The sequence below is a fragment of the Oncorhynchus gorbuscha genome, unplaced genomic scaffold (assembly GCF_021184085.1).
Source record: "Oncorhynchus gorbuscha isolate QuinsamMale2020 ecotype Even-year unplaced genomic scaffold, OgorEven_v1.0 Un_scaffold_1162, whole genome shotgun sequence".
NCBI lineage: Eukaryota > Metazoa > Chordata > Actinopteri > Salmoniformes > Salmonidae > Oncorhynchus > Oncorhynchus gorbuscha.
Window position 1 is genome coordinate 70,001 of NW_025746027.1, and position 20,732 is coordinate 90,732.

Below are 20,732 nucleotides of genomic sequence, written 5' to 3' on the forward strand. Positions count from 1 at the left end.
TGGTAGGACCTCCCTCCTCCCCTATGTCCACATGGTATTACACAACTCTCCCATCCAGCATGGTAGGACCTCCCCTCCTCCATGTCCACATGGTATTACACAACTCTCCCATCCAGCATGGTAGGACCTCCCTCCTCCCTCCATGTCCACATGGTATAACACAACTCTCCCATCCAGCATGGTAGGACCTCCCTCCTCCATGTCCACATGGTATTACACAACTCTCCCATCCAGCATGGTAGGACCTCCCTCCTCCCTCCATGTCCACATGGTAACACAACTCTCCCATCCAGCATGGTAGGACCTCCCTCCTCCCTCCATGTCCACATGGTATTACACAACTCTCCCATCCAGCATGGTAGGACCTCCCTCCTCCCTCCATGTCCACATGGTATTACACAACTCTCCCATCCAGCATGGTAGGACCTCCCTCCTCCCTCCATGTCCACATGGTATTACCTGTCTTCTCCCATCCAGCATGGTAGGACCCCCCTCCTCCCTCCATGTCCACATGGTATTACACAACTCTCCCATCCAGCATGGTAGGACCTCCCTCCTCCCTCCATGTCCACATGGTATTACACAACTCTCCCATCCAGCATGGTAGGACCTCCCTCCTCCCTCTATGTCCACATGGTATGTCCTGTCTTCCCCCTCTATTTCAACATGGTATAACCCCCACAAATACGGTATATGTCCTGTCTCCCCCCTCTATTTCAACATGGTATAACCCCCACAAATACTGTATATGTCCTGTCTCCCCCCTCTATTTCAACATGGTATAACCCCCACAAATACGGTATATGTCCTGTCTCCCCCTCTATTTCAACATGGTATAACCCCCACAAATACTGTATATGTCCTGTCTCCCCCTCTATTTCAACATGGTATAACCCCCACAAATACGGTATATGTCCTGTCTCCCCCTCTATTTCAACATGGTATAACCCCCACAAATACGGTATATGTCCTGTCTCCCCCTCTATTTCAACATGGTATAACCCCCACAAATACTGTATGTGTCCTGTCTCCCCCTCTATTTCAACATGGTATAACCCCCACAAATACGGTATATGTCCTGTCTCCCCCTCTATTTCAACATGGTATAACCCCCACAAATACTGTATGTGCCCTGTCTTCCCCCTCTATTTCAACATGGTATAACCCCCACAAATACGGTATATGTCCTGTCTCCCCCTCTATTTCAACATGGTATAACCCCCACAAATACGGTATATGTCCTGTCTCCCCTCTATTTCAACATGGTATAACCCCCACAAATACTGTATGTGTCCTGTCTTCCCCCTCTATTTCACACGCGCGCACACACACACACACACACACACACACACACACACACACACACACACACACACACACACACACACACACACACACACACACACACACACACACACACACACACACACACACACACACACACACACACACACACACACAAACGGCTGTCTAAAAAAAGGAGAGAGAAGGGAAACACAGGTTTACAAGGTTGTTGACAGATGTGGTCATTCTAAGTATATTGAGGTTTAAGCCCCCTTCAGTCTGTCATTTGTAAATGTTGTTGTTGATGTTGTGTATTAGGGGTTCATCTCAAGTGAGAATGTCACCTTGTTTTGCCTAGTTTTTCATTATAATATCAGTGAATTGCCTAGTTTTTCAGTATTTTATCAGTGAACTGCCTAGTTTTTCAGCATTGGGTCAGTGAATTCCCTAGTTTTTCAGCATTAGGTCAGTGAATTCCCTAGTTTTTCAGCATTAGGTCAGTGAATTCCCTAGTTTTTCAGCATTTAGGTCAGTGAATTCCCTAGTTTTTCATAACTGAGTCATTGAACAGCCTAGTTTTTCATCATTGGGTCAGTGAATTGCAATGACATCTCAAGGAAATATATCTCAATGGAAATATATGTTTTCATGAAGCGAATAACATTGTAGACATTTCTTAAAGGCTGACATTAGTTTTGTGTTGTAATGTCCAAATGAAAGACAACTCTATAAGCACGGTAACACCCCTTCTATAAGACAGGCAAATTCTGTTCCTGTCCGTTTCCTTTTGGATTGCAGGGCTAAAAAACGAAATAGCATAGGGCAGCATGCAGAGTATTATTTACAGCTTAGAGGAGATCAAGCTTCCTAAACTAAACACTTGTCAGGACCTGCTTTATGAAGTCCAGGGGCAGCGGCCCTCTACTCCCATCCGGAGTGTTTACTAGGATATCTGTAGAGGCAGGAAACTGACTGAGGGGTCACTCCTCTTTCATCATGGAGTAGCACCTATTTACACTGCCCTCTGGTGGAACGTCTGGAGGCCCTGTTCGCATCCCAAGACCCTGTTACCTGTCTCTTAACTGTTACCTGTCTCTAACTGTTACCTGTCTCTAACTGTTACCTGTCTCTAACTGTTCCCTGTCTCTAACTGTTCCCTTTCTCTAACTGTTCCCTTTCTCTAACTGTTCCCTGTCTCTAACTGTTCCCTTTCTCTAACTGTTCCCTGTCTCTAACTGTTACCTGTCTCTAACTGTTCCCTGTCTCTAACTGTTCCCTGTCTCTAACTGTTCCCTGTCTCTAACTGTTATCTGTCTCTAACTGTTCCCTGTCTCTAACTTTTTTTGTTTTAACTGTTTTTTTTCTAACTGTTACCTGTCTCTTAACTGTTACCTGTTTCTAACTGTTCCCTGTCTCTAACTGTTCCCTTTCTCTAACTGTTCCCTGTCTCTAACTGTTACCTGTCTCTTAACTGTTACCTGTCTCTAACTGTTCCCTGTCTCTAACTGTTCCCTGTCTCTAACTGTTCCCTGTCTCTAACTGTTCCCTGTCTCTAACTGTTACCTGTCTCTTAACTGTTACCTGTCTCTAACTGTTCCCTGTCTCTAACTGTTCCCTGTCTCTAACTGTTCCCTGTCTCTTAACTGTTACCTGTCTCTAACTGTTACCTGTCTCTGTTACCTGTCTCTAACTGTTACCTGTCTCTGTTACCTGTCTCTAACTGTTACCTGTCTCTGTTACCTGTCTCTAACTGTTACCTGTCTCTGTTACCTGTCTCTAACTGTAACCTGTCTCTGTTACCTATCTCTAACTGTTACCTGTCTCTGTTACCTGTCTCTAACTGTTACCTGTCTCTGTTACCTATCTCTAACTGTTACCTGTCTCTAACTGTTACCTGTCTCTAACTGTTACCTGTCTCTGTTACCTGTCTCTAACTGTTTCCTGTCTCTGTTACCTGTCTCTAACTGTTACCTGTCTCTAACTGTTACCTGTCTCTGTTACCTGTCTCTAACTGTTCCCTGTCTCTAACTGTTACCTGTCTCTAGTTGTTCCCAGTCTCTAACTGTTATCTGTCTCTAACTGTTCCCTGTCTCTAGTTGTTCCCAGTCTCTAACTGTTATCTGTCTCTAACTGTTACCTGTCTCTAGTTGTTCCCAGTCTCTAACTGTTATCTGTCTCTAACTGTTCCCTGTCTCTAACTGTTACCTGTCTCTAACTGTTACCTGTCTCTAACTGTTACCTGTCTCTAACTGTTACCTGTCTCTAACTGTTCCCTGTCTCTTACTGTTCCCTGTCTCTAACTGTTCCCTGTCTCTGTTACCCCTGTCTCTAACTGTTACCTGTCTCTAACTGTTACCTGTCTCTAACTGTTACCCGTCTCTAACTGTTACCTGTCTCCGTTACCTGTCTCTAACTGTTACCTGTCTCTAACTGTTACCTGTCTCTGTTACCTGTCTCTAACTGTTACCTGTCTCTGTTACCTATCTCTAACTGTTACCTGTCTCTAACTGTTACCTGTCTCTAACTGTTACCTGTCTCTAACTGTTACCTGTCTCTAACTGTTACCCGTCTCTAACTGTTACCTGTCTCCGTTACCTGTCTCTAACTGTTACCTGTCTCTGTTACCTGTCTCTAACTGTTACCTGTCTCTGTTCCCTGTCTCTAACTGTTACCTGTCTCCGTTACCTGTCTCTAACTGTTACCTGTCTCTCTGTTACCTGTCTCTAACTGTTACCTGTCTCTAACTGTTACCTGTCTCTAACTGTTCCCCGTCTCTAACTGTTACCTGTCTCTAACTGTTACCTGTCTCTAACTGTTACCTGTCTCTAACTGTTACCTGTCTCTAACTGTTACCTGTCTCTCCTCCTTTCTAAGCAGGCAGATATCTGGACAGTACATCGTCCGGGTCCTCGTCACGCTCCCAGAGTCCTTTGCTTTTGAGTCCTGCTGGGTCTCAGAGCACCTACAACAACCCTCTACTGCGCTCCCTCAGGTATAGGTATTGTAGCTAATTCAGGGGGTAGCCCCGACTGGGACTCAACCGGGTCCAGGGACTGTCAACCCAACACCTTAGTCGCTACGCCAAGAGATCCAAACCTCTTGACAAGGAGGCCAGGAGTTAATCTCACTACAGAATCATAAAACACGGGACGAGATGTTAAAAACTGTCCATTGTGCCAATAGATGGAATGCACTCGCATGAGATTTGCCGTGATGTTGACAGAGTGGCATGGGAGGTTTATTTCTTAGACTGGGGTAAGATGTCAATTTTTGGGACACATCCTCAGTAGTGTGCCTTTGAATCAGTGGGTGTTTCGGCCTTTAATCACTAAACACCCTCATCAAAGGTGGCCAGCTAAAGGGTGATCAAGCCTTAGCTTGTGTCCCATGCCCAATTAAGATGTCCCACAGGACTGTGCAAGGCAGGGGCGTCCTCTTCTCTGAGCCAGCCATACAGCTGACCGCATACCTTATATGCCCTCCTCAAGTTGGAGGGATCTGAATTGAGTTCTCAGGTGGGGGTGAGGGGTCATGAAGTTATAGCCCAGCAAGGGTCCTTCCGTTTGATCCAGATCCACTGGCTACCTCTTTCAGCTGCTTGAGAAACTGCTCTGACGGTCTGCCGGAGAGCCTGTCCATGGATTCCAAGTTCTTTCAGCAACCTGATGATGGAAGAAGCCACGAATCCTCTGCATCCCACTTCAACTGGCCAGACTTTTGCATTCCAGCCACGCTGAGTTGCGTCTGCTGCCAACTCTGTGTAACGCAGTTTCTTACGTTCGTAGGCCTCTTCAACAGAGTTTTCCCACGGGACTGTGAGCTCTATGATGTACACAGCCTTTCGTGAAGGGGACCAGAGTACCATGTCTGGCCTAAGGTTGGTAGAAGCAATCTCAGGTGGAAAAATGAGTTGCTGGCCAATATCGACAAGCATCTTCCAGTCCCGGGCCATATCTAGGTGTCCAGTTTCTGGCTTTGTAGGAGGATACTTGGGCCTTTTCTGTCCCTCCCGGATGAATGTTGTTGTTTTGACGGGATTGCTTGTTTTTGGAGGTAATGAATTGGTTGCACTCCTCTTGGTCTCAAGTGCTGCAGCCAGGCTCTTGAGGACCTGATTGTGCCTCCAGGTGTAGCGGCCTTGTGAGAGGCTGGTCTTGCAACCTGTCATTATATGCCTGAGAGACGCTGGAGCTGGGCAGAGGGGGCAGGTCGAGTCCTCGCCATACCATTGATGTAGATTTTTTGGTGATGGAAGCACATCATAAACAGCTCTTATGATGAAGCTGATGTTGCTTGCCTCCATTTGCCAAAGCTCACTCCAGTTGATCTTTCTCCTCTCCAGGCCTTCCCACCGCGTCCATTGCCCTTGTTTAGCAAGAGAGACAGCCTTTGCACTTCTTGCAGTCTCCTCCTGTCTTCGCACCTCCTCGACCACCAGCTTCCTGCGTTCAGATGTTGTTGCCTTATGGAACGTTGGTTTGCTTGCTGCCAGGCCAAAGCCTCCTCTTCCATGCTGGATATTCCCCACAATGTCTTGGTGTCTCAGGGCTGATGTTGCTTGCTGCACAGCATTGGATGATGTCCATTTCCGTCCAGTTTGTAGGGGAGGTGCAGCCTTGCTAATGGTCTGGTCTTTGGAGTCCTTCAATGTCATCTGAAGTCTTACTTTAGAGCACTTGTACTCCTCCGTTAGACTTGTAAGAGGTAGTTCAAGGACCCCTTTGCCATAGAGGCCGATGTTACTCAGGCATCGTGGGACACCCAGCCATTTCTTCACGTATGAGGTAATGGTTCGCTCCATCTTCTCCACTGTTGTTATTGGGACCTCATAGACGGTGAGTGGCCACATTACCCGGGGAGAAGTCCAAACTGTAGGCACCAGAGCTTGAGCCTCCCAGGCAGTAGGGTCTTGTTGATGTTCTCAAGACCGTCGGCGATGTCCTGCCTTACTTGCTGCACTTGATCTTTATCCCGGAGGCTTTCGTTGTACCATCTACCCAGGCTCTTGATGGGTTGCTCAGACACCGTTGGTATCGGGTCATCTCCAATGCAGAACCTCACATCTTTAAGCTGTCCCTTGACTATGGAGATGCTTCGAGATTTGCTTGGCTTGATTTTCATCCGTGCCCACTTGATGTTATCCTGCAGTTTTGCAAGTAGCCGCCTGGTGCATGCTGCAGTGGTGGTCAGTGTAGTCATGTCATCCATGTATGCTCGGATAGGTGGGAGACGGAGCCCTTCCTTAGTTCTCTCACCACCGACCACCCATCTCGATGCCCTGATGATGACTTCCATGGCCATAGTGAAGGCCAGAGGAGAAATTGTACAGCCTGCCATTATGCCTACTTCCAAGCGCTGCCATGTTGTTGTGAAGTCAGGTGTTGTGAAACATAATTGCAGGTCTTGGAAATAGGCCTTTACCAGTGTAGTGATGGGTTCTGGTACGTGGAAAATGTTGAAGGATTCCCAGAGGAGTTCATGGGGAACTGAGCCAAAGGCATTGGCCAAGTCGAGGAAGATGACATAGAGGTCTCTCTTGTCCTTCTTAGCTGTTTGGATCTGGTGCCAAATCATACTAGTATGTTCCAGGCAACCAGAGAAACCAGGAATGCCTGCTTTCTGTACAGATGTATCAATGTACTTGTTCCTTTCCAGATAAGTGGACAGCCTCTGTGCTATTATACTGAAAAAGATCTTCCCTTCGACGTTGAGAAGGGAGATTGGTCGGAATTGACTGATGTCTGTCGCATCCTTCTCTTTCGGGATTAGCACACCACCAGCCCTTCGCCATGCCTTTGGTATTATTTCCTTCTGCCACACTATCCTCATGAGCCTCCAAAGAAAGCGTAGAACATCCGGGGCGTTCTTGTAGAGCTTGTATGGTACTCCATTAGGCCCAGGAGCCGAGGCCGCTCTTGCTCTTCGGACAACGTTCTCTACTTCCCTCCATTTTGGAGGGTCAGTGTCCAGATTGAATTCTGGTGGTTGAATAGGTGGGATGTCATGTGGGATGATTATCTGCTCATGCCTTTTCATGTCCTGGTGGACCTTTTCCAGATGTTCTTCCAGTTCAGGCTTTGTAGTTTTTAGGATTCCGCACTTTTCCTTTGCGAAGAGATCTTTGACAAACTTAAAGGGGTTTTTATAGAACCGTGTTCTTGAGTGTTCCTTCTTCCTACGAAGTTTCCTTAAGTTTTCCGCTCTTCGCAAGGTTGCCAGCCGACATTTAATGTCTGCTTGGAGTAGCATGAGACCTTCTCTCTCTGCATCAGAGGCCTTCTTCCACTGCTTCCTCAGCTGCCTTCTCTCTCTGACAAGTATCTCGATCTCCTGCTGTCTCCTAGATTTGGCTGGCGCGGGAGGTGTCTTGCCACTTCTCCTTTCGTTTACGCCAAAGCGCTCTTCTCCGTAGTGGTAGATAATGTCTCCCATCCTTTCAAGCTTTTTCTCTGCTGTTCCTACCTGTTGTTCCAAGATTTTTGTCAGGTCGTTGTTGATTGTTTCCCACTCTCTCTTTTCAACGGCTTTGGGCCACTTCACACTCGGTCTGTGCCCTTTGATCTTTTCCTCTTTTAGAGGTCTCTGTGGTTGGGTGAGTTCATCCACCGGCATTTCTGTGCTTGTGTTATCCTCCTCAGTTACAGGGGTGCTGATGCTCTGCGAACTTTGGTTTGCGTCCTGTCGCTGTGCTTCATTCGACTGATTTGACTGGCTGCTTCGTAAGAAGTACTGGTCAATGCGAGGTCCCTGTCTCTGCTTCTCTAACAAGCACCTTTTCCTCCCTTGATGGATCCTTAACCCCCTTGCCGATGTTACTCTCTCCCAACCACAGCTGCACACCTGAAGTGTGTGTCCTGCTGCTGTTATGGTTGTCTCATGTGCTGTGTTCCTACTCGTAGTCGTTTCCGTTCCTGGGTCCGTAACCGTGTGATCAGTCGTTGAGCCATCTTGCGCCCCCAGCTCTCGCAGGCTCTAGGGGTATGTTCCTTTGTTGACTTTCAGTAGCACTTAGCGGGTGTCTCCAACATACTGAAACAGCGTCGGAGACTGCCAACATGGGTAGCTAACCCATGACAGCCCCAGTGGGGTCTATTCCCTCCGGTCAGCTGTCTCTCCAAGCTGTCACACAGACTTTCCTATGTTGTCAGCTGTCCTTTCACAGCAGTCACTGGACTGGTCCAGATAATCAGAATCATAAAACACGGGACGAGATGTTAAAAACTGTCCATTGTGCCAATAGATGGAATGCACTCGCATGAGATTTGCCGTGATGTTGACAGAGTGGCATGGGAGGTTTATTTCTTAGACTGGGGTAAGATGTCAATTTTTGGGACACATCCTCAGTAGTGTGCCTTCGAATCAGTGGGTGTTTCGGCCTTTAATCACTAAACACCCTCATCAAAGGTGGCCAGCTAAAGGGTGATCAAGCCTTAGCTTGTGTCCCATGCCCAATTAAGATGTCCCACAGGACTGTGCAAGGCAGGGGCGTCCTCTTCTCTGAGCCAGCCATACAGCTGACCGCATACCTTATATATACAATACAATATAGTACAGTTCAACCATTGATGTTGATGTATCTACCATATGAATGGGTTGTACAGTCAGTTCACCTGTTAGTTCACCTGTCAGTTCACCTGTCAGTTCACCTGTTAGTTCACCTGTCAGTTCACCTGTCAGTTCACCTGTCAGTTCACCTGTCAGTTCACCTGTCAGTTCACCTGTTAGTTCACCTGTCAGTTCACCTGTCAGTTCACCTGTCAGTTCACCTGTCAGTTCACCTGTTAGTTCACCTGTCAGTTCACCTGTTAGTTCACCTGTTAGTTCACCTGTCAGTTCACCTGTTAGTTCACGTGTTAGTTCACCTGTCAGTTCACCTGTTAGTTCAGCTGTCAGTTCACCTGTTAGTTTACCTGTTAGTTCACCTGTTAGTTCACCTGTCAGTTCACCTGTCAGTTCACCTGTCAGTTCACCTGTTAGTTCACCTGTTAGTTCACCTGTCAGTTCACCTGTCAGTTCACCTGTCAGTTCACCTGTCTCCTCCTCCTGTCTCCAGTCACCCAGGAGAGGGTGTGATCCAGCTGATCTCTGTAGCCCGCTCCTCTAGTCTGGGCATCACCATCGGCGGAGGCTCCAATAGACCGGACGGCCCGGCGGTCTTCATCCAGGAGGTTCTGTCTGGGGGAGACTGCCACAGGGTAAGTCACCAATGAGATCCATCCTAAAAGAACAGGGTACCAGTGGAGAACCCCTTCTCATAAATTCACCTCATAACAGATACTGTAGTCAGAAATGGAGTTACATTAGACATGGTCAACAGCCAGAGACAGAGAGACAACGCTAGATAGAGATAGAGAGACAAAGCTAGAAACAGAGCTAGAGACAGAGAGAGAGAGAGAGAGAGAGAGAGAGAGAGAGAGAGAGAGAGAGAGAGAGAGAGAGAGAGAGAGAGAGAGAGAGAGAGAGAGAGAGAGAGAGAGAGAGAGAGAGAGAGAGAGAGAGAGAGAGAGAGAGAGAGAGAGAGAGAGAGACAGAGAGAGAGAGAGAGAGAGAGACAGAGAGACAGAGAGAGAGACAGAGAGAGAGAGAGAGAGAGAGAGAGAGAGAGAGAGAGAGAGAGAGAGAGAGACAGAGAGAGAGAGAGGGGTGAAGAAAAAGAGCAAGGTGGATACAGTGGGATGGAGAGAGCCGGGGGGATGGAGAGAGAGAGAGATAAAGTGATGCAGACTGCTTCCCCATTAGCTCAAGTGTGGAGGGGACGAGTCCTGCTGTCCTGCTGCTCAGTCACTCACACAGACTGTGAAGGTCAGCCCTTTAGGACTCTGCTTACGTAGGCCATCACCCTGTTCCCCTGACCTCTACCTCCCTACCATCTAGCCTCTACCACCCCCCCAACACTCCTTGTTCCCCTGACCTCTACCATCTAGCCTCTACCACCCCCACAGCACTTCCTGTCCCCTGACCTCTACCTCCCTACCATCTAGCCTCTACCACCCCCACAACACTCTTTGTTTCCCTGACTTCTACCATCTAGCCTCTACCACCCCACAGCACTTCCTGTCCCCTGACCTTTACCTCCCTACCATCTAGCCTCTACCACCCCCACAGCACTTCCTGTCCCCTGACCTCTACCTCCCTACCATCTAGCCTCTACCACCCCCACAGCACTCCCTGTTCCCCTGACCTCTACCTCCCTACCATCTAGCCTCTACCACCCCCAAAGCACTCCCTGTTCCCCTGACCTCTACCTCCCTACCATCTAGCCTCTACCACCCCCAAAGCACTCCCTGACCTCTACCTCCCTACCATCTAGCCTCTACCACCCCCAAAGCACTCCCTGTTCCCCTGACCTCTACCTCCCTACCATCTAGCCTCTACCACCCCACAGCACTTCCTGTCCCCCTGACCTCTACCTCCCTACCATCTAGCCTCTACCACCTTCACAACACTCCCTGACCTCTACCTCCCTACCATCTAGCCTCTACCACCCCCACAACACTCCCTGACCTCTACCTCCCTACCATCTAGCCTCTACCACCCCCACCATACTCCCTGTTCCCCTGACCTCTACCTCACTACCATCTAGCCTCTACCACCCCCAAAATACTCTCTGTCCTGTCCCCCATCTGCCCACTCCCAGAAATATGACACTGATAGGAAGAGGTGAGAGGAGAAGGGAGGATGGGGCAGGGGATGGTGTGAGGGAATAGATGAGGGTTGTCCATATTCCAAACCTCTCTGGAATGCTGACACTAATGGAGGGGGGAGGATGGGGGTGGGCAGGATGGGAAGGCTTGTCCATGCTGCACCTTTCACCTGCAGTGTGATAGATGGGGTGACTATGTACAAAACAATGCTGTCATTTCTAAACGGTTCACCCGATATGGATTTAAATACCCTCAAATGAAAGCTGACAGTCTGCACTTTAACCTCATAGTCATTGTCTGATTTCAAATCCAACCTTTTGAAGTATAGAGCCATAAGAAAAGATCATGCTTCACTGTCCCAATAATTACTGAGGACACTGAATAATTACTGTAAATAGAGAGATAGAGATACAGATGAAGTCGGAAGTTTACCTACACTTAGGTTGGAGTCATTAAAACTCGTTTTTCAACCACTCCACAAATTTTTGGTTAACAAACTATAGTTTTGGCAAATCTGTTAGGACATCTACTTTGTGCATGACAAACCAAAATATAACTTTTTGGTGGACAGGTGTCTTTTATACTGATAACAAGTTCAAACAGGTGCCATTAATACAGGTAACGAGTGGAGGACAGAGGAGCCTCTTAAAGAAGAAGTTACAGGTTTGTGAGAGCCAGAAATCTTGCTTGTTTGTAGGTGACCAAATACTTATTTTCCACCATAATTTGCAAATAAATTCATTAAAAATACTACAATGTGATTTTCTGGATTTTTTTTCTTCTCAATTTGCCTGTCATAGTTGAAGTGTACCTATGATGAAAATCTCATCTTTTTAAGTAAGAGAACTTGGACAGTTGGTGGCTGACTAAATACTTTTTTGCCCCACTGTACATACATACATACATACATACATACATACATACATACATACATACATACATACATACATACATACATACATACATACATACATACATACATACATACATACTGTGGCAAAGAAGGGGGTCGAGTGATAAGTGGCAGATATGTGAGAGCAGAGCTAGTAAACGGGCTCTGCCCGATCACTAAAATGGCCACCCCTGTCAGAACTATAGATCACAAAATGGCCGACCGCCAAAACTACAAGTCCCAGAAGCAAGGGGAACCCTCAGAAGGTGGAGCCGACTCACAGATAAAGGGTCAAGAGAAACCAGGAAGAGGAAGAGAGAGGGCTGGAAGGAGCTATGAACAATAGAGAAAGAGACTATAGAGATTGGCTGGATTTACCGTGTATGAGCTGGATTGTTTGGACTTACCTGTTGGCGTTTGGACCTGGACCTACCGAGAACCCGATTCGTGTACCGACCCTGCTATCCTTGACCTCGCCTAAGGCCTGGGTGGACCAGGACGGAGAAACAAACACACAGGTACTGTCCTGTTCGAAAGAACTCTCATTCTTGGGTGATTTGGTGACAGTTTACCACTTAGTTTGTGACAAACGCTCCTAACCTTGAAGAGGTTTGCCACACGTGGTGGAGGATGCAGGCATGGACTAACATACCACTGGTTAGATAGAAGGAAAAAATAAATAAATGTTCAGTTAGCACTCCAAGGGGAGTCAGGTTTTTTTTTGTTTCGGCTTTGTTTGGTTAGGACAGTTTTTCAGGAAAATGAGTATGGAGGGAGCCATACAGGCCCTGTTACAAGCGGCGGCAGCCCAACAAGAGGCAACTAGAGCTCAACAAATAGTTCATCAGGATGCAATGCGAATGTATCAGGACACGTTACAGATCCAGCATCGCACCAACCAGCTGCTCATAGAAGAGCAAGAGAGAAACACCCGGGAGTTAAGAGAAGGCCTAAAGGGGCTAGCGGACCAAATTGGGACTCAATTACCAGCTGCAAATACCCAGAGGAGGGCCAATCATTTTCTTCAAAAAATGACAGCGCAGGATGATGTGGAAGCATATCTTACCACCTTCGAAAGGACGGCAGAGAGGGAGAAGTGGCCGAAAGAAGAATGGGCAGGGCTTCTGGCACCATACCTGGCAGGGGACGCTCAAAAAGCGTATTTCGACCTGGAGTTGAAAGAAGCACAGGATTACGATAAACTAAAGGGGGAGATCCTGACTAGACTGGGAGTGACAGATACCGTGAGGGCACACCGCTTCCACCAGTGGTCCTACCGACCGGGACAACCCCCACGAACACAGATGTTCGACTTGATTCACCTGGCACGGAAATGGTTGCGACCAGAGACCCGGTCATCCGCCGAGATTGTCGAGACCATCGTACTCAACCAGTTTCAGCGAGGTCTACCCCAAGAAGTGAGACGATGGGTTGGCCAGAACGAGGTATTTTCCGCCGACCATCTCGTGGGCCTGGTTGAACGGTATTGTACGGCAAGAACAGCTGAGCATGCACAGGAGGAAAGATTCCCGTTCCCCAGGCATGGGCGAACCAGCGGACAGGGTAAGGCTGTCCCAACATATAGAGGGGGAAGAGAGCAGCGTGTGGCCATGAGGAAAGAATCAGATTCAGGCCAAGACACTAAGGGAAAAACGGAAACCGGGACTGGGTGTCGAGGGGTCTCCCCCGAACCCCTATTATCTGTTACAATTGTAATCAACCAGGACATATTGCAGCCTATTGCCCTATTAAAGAAGAGCCAATGCAATGTAACCTCGGTGAAAATGAAGATGATATACGGTATGCATGTCCTGTTGTAACCACTGTACTTGAAAGATCAAGAAACAAACATATGTGCAGGGTGAAGATTGAAGGGAAAGAGGTTGAAGCACTGCTGGATTCCGGCAGTATGCTAACCCTGGTCGTTGCAGGCCTAGTGCCGAATCATAAACTGGATACAAGACAGGATATCAGTGTTACATGCATTCATGGGGATACCCGTCTGTACCCCACGGCCTTAGTGAGCATACAAACAGAGGACGGTCTGCTGGATTATGAGGTCGGCGTGGTCCCAAAGATGCCATATGATGTAATATTGGGTAGAGACTTTCCTAACTTTGCGAAGTTAGGCCACAAGAATGGCATATTTGAGAATCCAACAACCCTGACCAAGCAGGAAGAAGCATGGGGCCTTCGACCAAAGCCAAGAAAAGAGGTCTCCCAGGGGACAACATCACAGGTGCTAGTAGGGGAGGAAGAGGATGAAGTGACAAACCTCGCTGATGACGAACAGCCCGGTACTAGTGGGGCTGGGGTTGATCTGACTCCAGAGGACGACGATATAGAACCAGCAGACCTGGCAGAGTCCTTGACTAATTTTGGGACGGCCCAAAACCAGGATCCAACCCTGCAACAAGCCAGAGCAGATGTGCAGGTCGTAGATGGTACTCCCATAAATGGTGGGATGATGCCTAATAGTTTTCCCCACTTCATCATGAAAAAGGGTTTGGTGTACAGAGTCTCGAAAATAGGGGTTGATGTGGTGGAACAGTTGTTGGTTCCCACTCGGTACCGGAGGACAGTACTGGATCTAGCTCATGGGCACATTCTGGGTGGACACCTTGGTATCGATAAAACCCGAGACCGGATTGTAAGGAGGTTTTACTGGCCAGGAATTCAAGCTGAAGTGGCTCGGCATTGTGGAGAGTGCCCGGAGTGCCAGTTAACAGCTCCACGACCAGCTTTTAGAAGCCCGTTAGTGCCACTCCCCATAATCGAAACGCCATTTGAGAGGATAGCGATGGATTTAGTGGGCCCACTACCCAAATCCGCCAGAGGGCACCAATACATTCTGGTCATTCTAGATTATGCCACTGCTACCCAGAAGCCATTCCCCTTCGGACGATGACTTCCAAAAATATCGCAAAGGAATTAGTGCTCTTGTTCACCAGGGTAGGGGTTCCAAAGGAGATCCTTACCGACCAGGGGACCCCTTTATGTCCCGCCTTATGGCGGACCTTGTAAACTGTGGCAGGTGAAACAGTTGAGGACATCGGTTTACCATCCTCAGACGGACGGGCTGGTTGAGAGATTCAACCGAACCCTGAAGTCAATGCTCAGGAAGGTAATCGATAAGGATGGGAAAAACTGGGATTGCATGTTGCCGTATCTGATGTTTGCCATTAGAGAGGTTCCTCAAGCCTCGCTGGGGTTTTCTCCCTTTGAGCTGGTATATGGGAGGCATCCCCGGGGAATCTTAGACATCGCCCGGGAAACCTGGGAGCACCAATCCACCCCGTATACTAGTGTCATAGAGCACGTCACGGCAATGCAAGACAGGATAGCCACAGTCATGCCCATCGTCAGAGAGCACATGAGACAAACACAAGAACACCAGCGGCACACTTATAACCGGCAGGCTACCCTGAGGAATTTCAACCGGGAGATAAGGTGTTAGTGCTGATCCCCACAGTAGAGTGTAAACTACTAGCCACATGGAAAGGGCCATATGAAGTACTGGAGAGAATAGGAGAAGTCAATTATCGGATCCGACAGCCAGGTCGACGGCCCCAGGAACAGATTTATCACATAAACCTGTTAAAAGCATGGAGAGAGAGAGAAACATTAATGGTCACATACCCCACACACATTCAGGAGACAGCCGAAGTAAATATTTCACCCACTCTGTCCCCAGCGCAAGTACAGGAAGTAAAGACCCTGATCCAGAAAAACAGAGATGTGTTTTCAGAGGTACCTGGCCGAACTGAGGTTACGGCTCATGATATCGTTTCCCTACCAGGGAGAAAAGTGAGTATGAGGCCATATCGGGTACCCGAGGCTCGACGGGCCGCGATTAGAGCAGAGACTGAGAAAATGTTGACAGCTGGAGTGGTTGAAGAGTCACATAGTGAGTGGTCTAGCCCAATTGTGATGGTCTCCAAGCCCGATGGGTCGTTGCGGTTCTGTAACGACTTTCGGAAGGTAAATGAAATCTCGAAGTTTGATGCCTACCCCATGCCCCGTGTAGATGAACTACTGGAGAAAATTGGTCATGCTCGGTACATTACGACCCTTGATCTGACAAAGGGTACTGGCAAATTCCTCTGACCCCCAGGGCCAAAGAAAAGACAGCCTTTGCAACACCTGACGGTTTGTTTCAATACACTGTCATGCCCTTCGGCTTACACGGGGCCCCAGCAACCTTTCAACGGCTCATGGACAAAGTCCTAAAACCGCACAAGGCATACGCCGCAGCTTATTTAGATGACGTGGGGGATCTACAGCCCAGATTGGGAATCCCACTTACCCGGGTACAGGCAGTGTTAGATGCCCTTAGAAAGGCAGGGCTCACGGCAAACCCTGCCAAGTGTTATGTGGGGTTAGAGGAAACAGAGTATCTGGGATACACTGTGGGAAGAGGGTTAATCAAACCCCAACATAAGAAGGTGAAGGCAATTAGAGAATGGCCGAAACCAGTAAATAAGAAGCAGGTCCGAGCCTTCCTAGGGCTGACCGGTTACTACCGGAAGTTCATCCCAAGTTATGCCACAGTGGCCGCCCCACTTACCGACATGACTAGAGCCAGAGGGCCAAACATGGTCAAATGGGATGAAAGGGCCACCAAAGCATTTAGGACATTACAGGAGGCTCTCTGTTGTAACCCAGTGCTGGTGGTACCAGACTTTGAGAGAGAGTTTGTGGTTCAGACAGATGCCTCAGAGGTCGGCTTGGGAGCAGTGCTATCCCAAGAGGTAGAAGGGTGGAACACCCCATCCTGTTTTTAAGCAGGAAGCTGGAACCACGGGAAACCAACTACTCAGTCGTTGAGAAAGAGGCGCTGGCAGTAAAGTGGGCTCTAGAAAGCCTGAAGTACTACCTGCTGGGGCGCCACTTCACCCTCATCAGTGACCATGCCCCACTCACCTGGATGCATAGGGCTAAAGAGAAGAACGCTCGGGTGATGCGGTGGTTTTGAGTCTCCAACCGTTTCATTTTGACTTGAAACACAGAGCAGGGAAGGAAATGGGAAACGTGGATGGGTTATCCCGCATGCACGCATATTTTGCTGCGGTAGCCCGACCTAGGGGTCGGATCTAGGGGAGAGATATGTGGCAAAGAAGGGGGTCGAGTGTGGCAGATATGTGAGAGCAGAGCTAGTAAACGGGCTCTGCCCGATCACTAAAATGGCCACCCCTGTCAGAACTATAGATCACAAAATGGCCGACCGCCAAAACTACAAGTCCCAGAAGCAAGGGGAACCCTCAGAAGGTGGAGCCGACTCACAGATAAAGGGTCAAGAGAAACCAGGAAGAGGAAGAGAGAGGGCTGGAAGGAGCTATGAACAATAGAGAAAGAGACTATAGAGATTGGCTGGATTTACCGTGTATGAGCTGGATTGTTTGGACTTACCTGTTGGCGTTTGGACCTGGACCTACCGAGAACCCGATTCGTGTACCGACCCTGCTATCCTTGACCTCGCCTAAGGCCTGGGTGGACCAGGACGGAGAAACAAACACACAGGTACTGTCCTGTTCGAAAGAACTCTCATTCTTGGGTGATTTGGTGACAGTTTACCACTTAGTTTGTGACAAACGCTCCTAACCTTGAAGAGGTTTGCCACAATACATACATACATACATACATACATACACACACACACACACACACACACACACACACACACACACACACACACACACACACACACACACACACACACACACACACACACACACACACACACACACACACACACACACACACACATACATACATACATACATACATACATACATACATACATACATACATACATACATACATACATACATAGTGCTGCAACTCTGTCACCTGATATCTTTGTTCTATATCAGTGTTTTCCAACCCTGGTCATCCAGTACCCCCAACCCTGGTCCTCCAGTACCACCAACCCTGGTCCTCCAGTACCCCCAACCCTGGTCCTCCAGTACCCCCAACCCTGGTCCTCCAGTACCACCAACCCTGGTCCTCCAGTACCCCCAACCCTGGTCCTCCAGTACCCCCAACCCTGGTCCTCCAGTACCCCCCAACCATGGTTCTCCAGTACCCCCAACCCTGGTCCTCCAGTACCCCCAACCCTGGTCCTCCAGTACCACCAACCCTGGTCATCCAGTACCCCCAACCCTGGTTCCTCCAGTACCTCCAACCCTGGTCCTCCAGTACCACCAACAGCCCAACCCTGGTCCTCCAGTACCACCAACCCTGGTCCTCCAGTACCCCCACCAGCCCAACCCTGGTCCTACAGTACCACCAACCCTGGTCCTCCAGTACCCCCAACCCTGGTCCTCCAGTACCCCCAACCCTGGTCCTCCAGTACCCCCAACCCTGGTCCTCCAGTACCACCAACCCTGGTCCTCCAGTACCCCCAACCCTGGTCCTCCAGTATCACCAACCCTGGTCCTCCAGTACCCCCAACAGCCCAACCCTGGTCCTACAGTACCACCAACCCTGGTCCTCCAGTACCCCCAACCCTGGTCCTCCAGTACCCCCAACCCTGGTCCTCCAGTACCACCAACCCTGGTCCTCCAGTACCACCAACAGCCCAACCCTGGTCCTCCAGTACCACCAACCCTGGTCCTCCAGTACCCCCACCAGCCCAACCCTGGTCCTACAGTACCACCAACCCTGGTCCTCCAGTACCCCCAACCCTGGTCCTCCAGTACCCCCAACCCTGGTCCTCCAGTACCCCCAACCCTGGTCCTCCAGTACCCCAACCCTGGTCCTCCAGTACCACCAACCCTGGTCCTCCAGTACCCCCAACCCTGGTCCTCCAGTATCACCAACCCTGGTCCTCCAGTACCCCCAACAGCCCAACCCTGGTCCTACAGTACCACCAACCCTGGTCCTCCAGTACCCCCAACCCTGGTCCTCCAGTACCACCAACCCTGGTCCTCCAGTACCCCCAACCCTGGTCCTCCAGTACCCCCAACCTTGGTCCTCCAGTACCACCAACCCTGGTCATCCAGTACCCCCAACCCTGGTTCCTCCAGTACCTCCAAAGCTGGTCCTCCAGTACCACCAACAGCCCAACCCTGGTCCTCCAGTACCACCAACCCTGGTCCTCCAGTACCCCCACCAGCCCAACCCTGGTCCTACAGTACCACCAACCCTGGTCCTCCAGTACCCCCAACCCTGGTCCTCCAGTACCCCCAACCCTGGTCCTCCAGTACCACCAACCCTGGTCCTCCAGTACCCCCAACCCTGGTCCTCCAGTACCACCAACCCCGGTCCTCCAGTACCCCCAACAGCCCAACCCTGGTCCTACAGTACCACCAACCCTGGTCCTCCAGTACCCCCAACTCTGGTCCTCCAGTACCACCAACCCTGGTCCTCCAGTACCCCCAACCCTGGTCCTCCAGTACCCCCCAACCCTGGTCCTCCAGTACCCCCCAACCCTGGTCCTCCAGTATCCCCAACAGCCCAGCCCTGGTCCTCCAGTACCACCAACCCTGGTCCTACAGTACCACCAACCCTGGTCCTACAGTACCACCAACCCTGGTCCTCAAGTCCCCCAACCCTGGTCCTCCAGTACCCCATCAGAACACATTGTTATTGTAACCCTGGTCCTCCAGTACCCCATCAGAACACATTGTTATTGTAACCCTGGTCCTCCAGTACCCCATCAGAACACATTGTTATTGTAACCCTGGTCCTCCAGTACCCCATCAGAACACATTGTTATTGTAACCCTGGTCCTCCAGTACCCCATCAGAACACATTGTTATTGTAACCCTGGACAAGCACACCTGATTCAACTGGTCAACTAATCATCAAGCCTCAATGAGTTGAATGAGGTGTGTTTGTTTGGACCAAGTCTGGGAAACACTGTACAGAGCCAGACAGTTTCCTAACCATGACACAGTGGTGGCAGAGCACAGAACTACAGAGCACAGAACTACAGAGCACAGAACTACAGAGCACAGAACTACAGAGCCAGACAGTTTCCTAACCATGACACAGTGGTGGCAGAGCACAGAGCACAGAACTACAGAGCCAGACAGTTTCCTAACCATGACACAGTGGTGGCAGAGCACAGAGCACAGAGCACAGAACTACAGAGCACAGAACTACAGAGCACAGAACTACAGAGCCAGACAGTTTCCTAACCATGACACAGTGGTGGCAGAGCACAGAGCACAGAACTACAGAGCACAGAACTACAGAGCACAGAGCACAGAACTACAGAGCCAGACAGTTTCCTAACCATGACACAGTGGTGGCAGAGCACAGAACTACAGAGCCAGACAGTTTCCTAACCATGACACAGTGGTGGCAGAGCACAGAACTACAGAGCACAGAACTACAGAGCCAGACAGTTTCCTAACCATGACACAGTGGTGGCAGAGCACAGAACTACAGAGCCAGACAGTTTCCTAACCATGACACAGTGGTGGCAGAGCACAGAACTACAGAGCACAGAACTACAGAGCCAGACAGTTTCCTAACCATGACACAGTGGTGGCAGAGCACAGAACTACAGAGCCAGACAGTTTCCTAACCATGACACAGTGGTGGCAGAGCACAGAACTACAGAGCACAGAACTACAGAGCCAGACAGTTTCCTAACCATGACACAGTGGTGGCAGAGCACAGAGCACAGAACTACAGAGCACAGAACTACAGAGCACAGAACTACAGAGCACAGAACTACAGAGCCAGACAGTTTCCTAACCATGACACAGTGGTGGCAGAGCACAGAGCACAGAACTACAGAGCACAGAACTACAGAGCACAGAACTACAGAGCCAGACAGTTTCCTAACCATGACACAGTGGTGGCAGAGCACAGAGCACAGAACTACAGAGCACAGAACTACAGAGCACAGAGCACAGAACTACAGAGCCAGACAGTTTCCTAACCATGACACAGTGGTG

General features: G+C 49.4%; 1 protein-coding gene across 6 annotated transcripts in view; it reads left to right on the forward strand.

Annotated features, from left to right (window-relative positions):
* Positions 1-20,732, forward strand: part of LOC124021689 (syntaxin-binding protein 4-like) — a 131,437-nt gene that overhangs the window by 64,524 nt on the left and 46,181 nt on the right. For 5 of the 6 annotated variants that reach the window (XM_046336803.1, XM_046336802.1, XM_046336800.1 and 2 more), the window contains exons 7-8: positions 4,159-4,276; positions 9,338-9,479. In XM_046336803.1, the coding sequence (XP_046192759.1) occupies positions 4,159-4,276; positions 9,338-9,479 (260 nt within the window). The remainder of the gene's footprint in view (positions 1-4,158; positions 4,277-9,337; positions 9,480-20,732) is intronic. The other variant, XM_046336801.1, reaches the window with a different exon arrangement.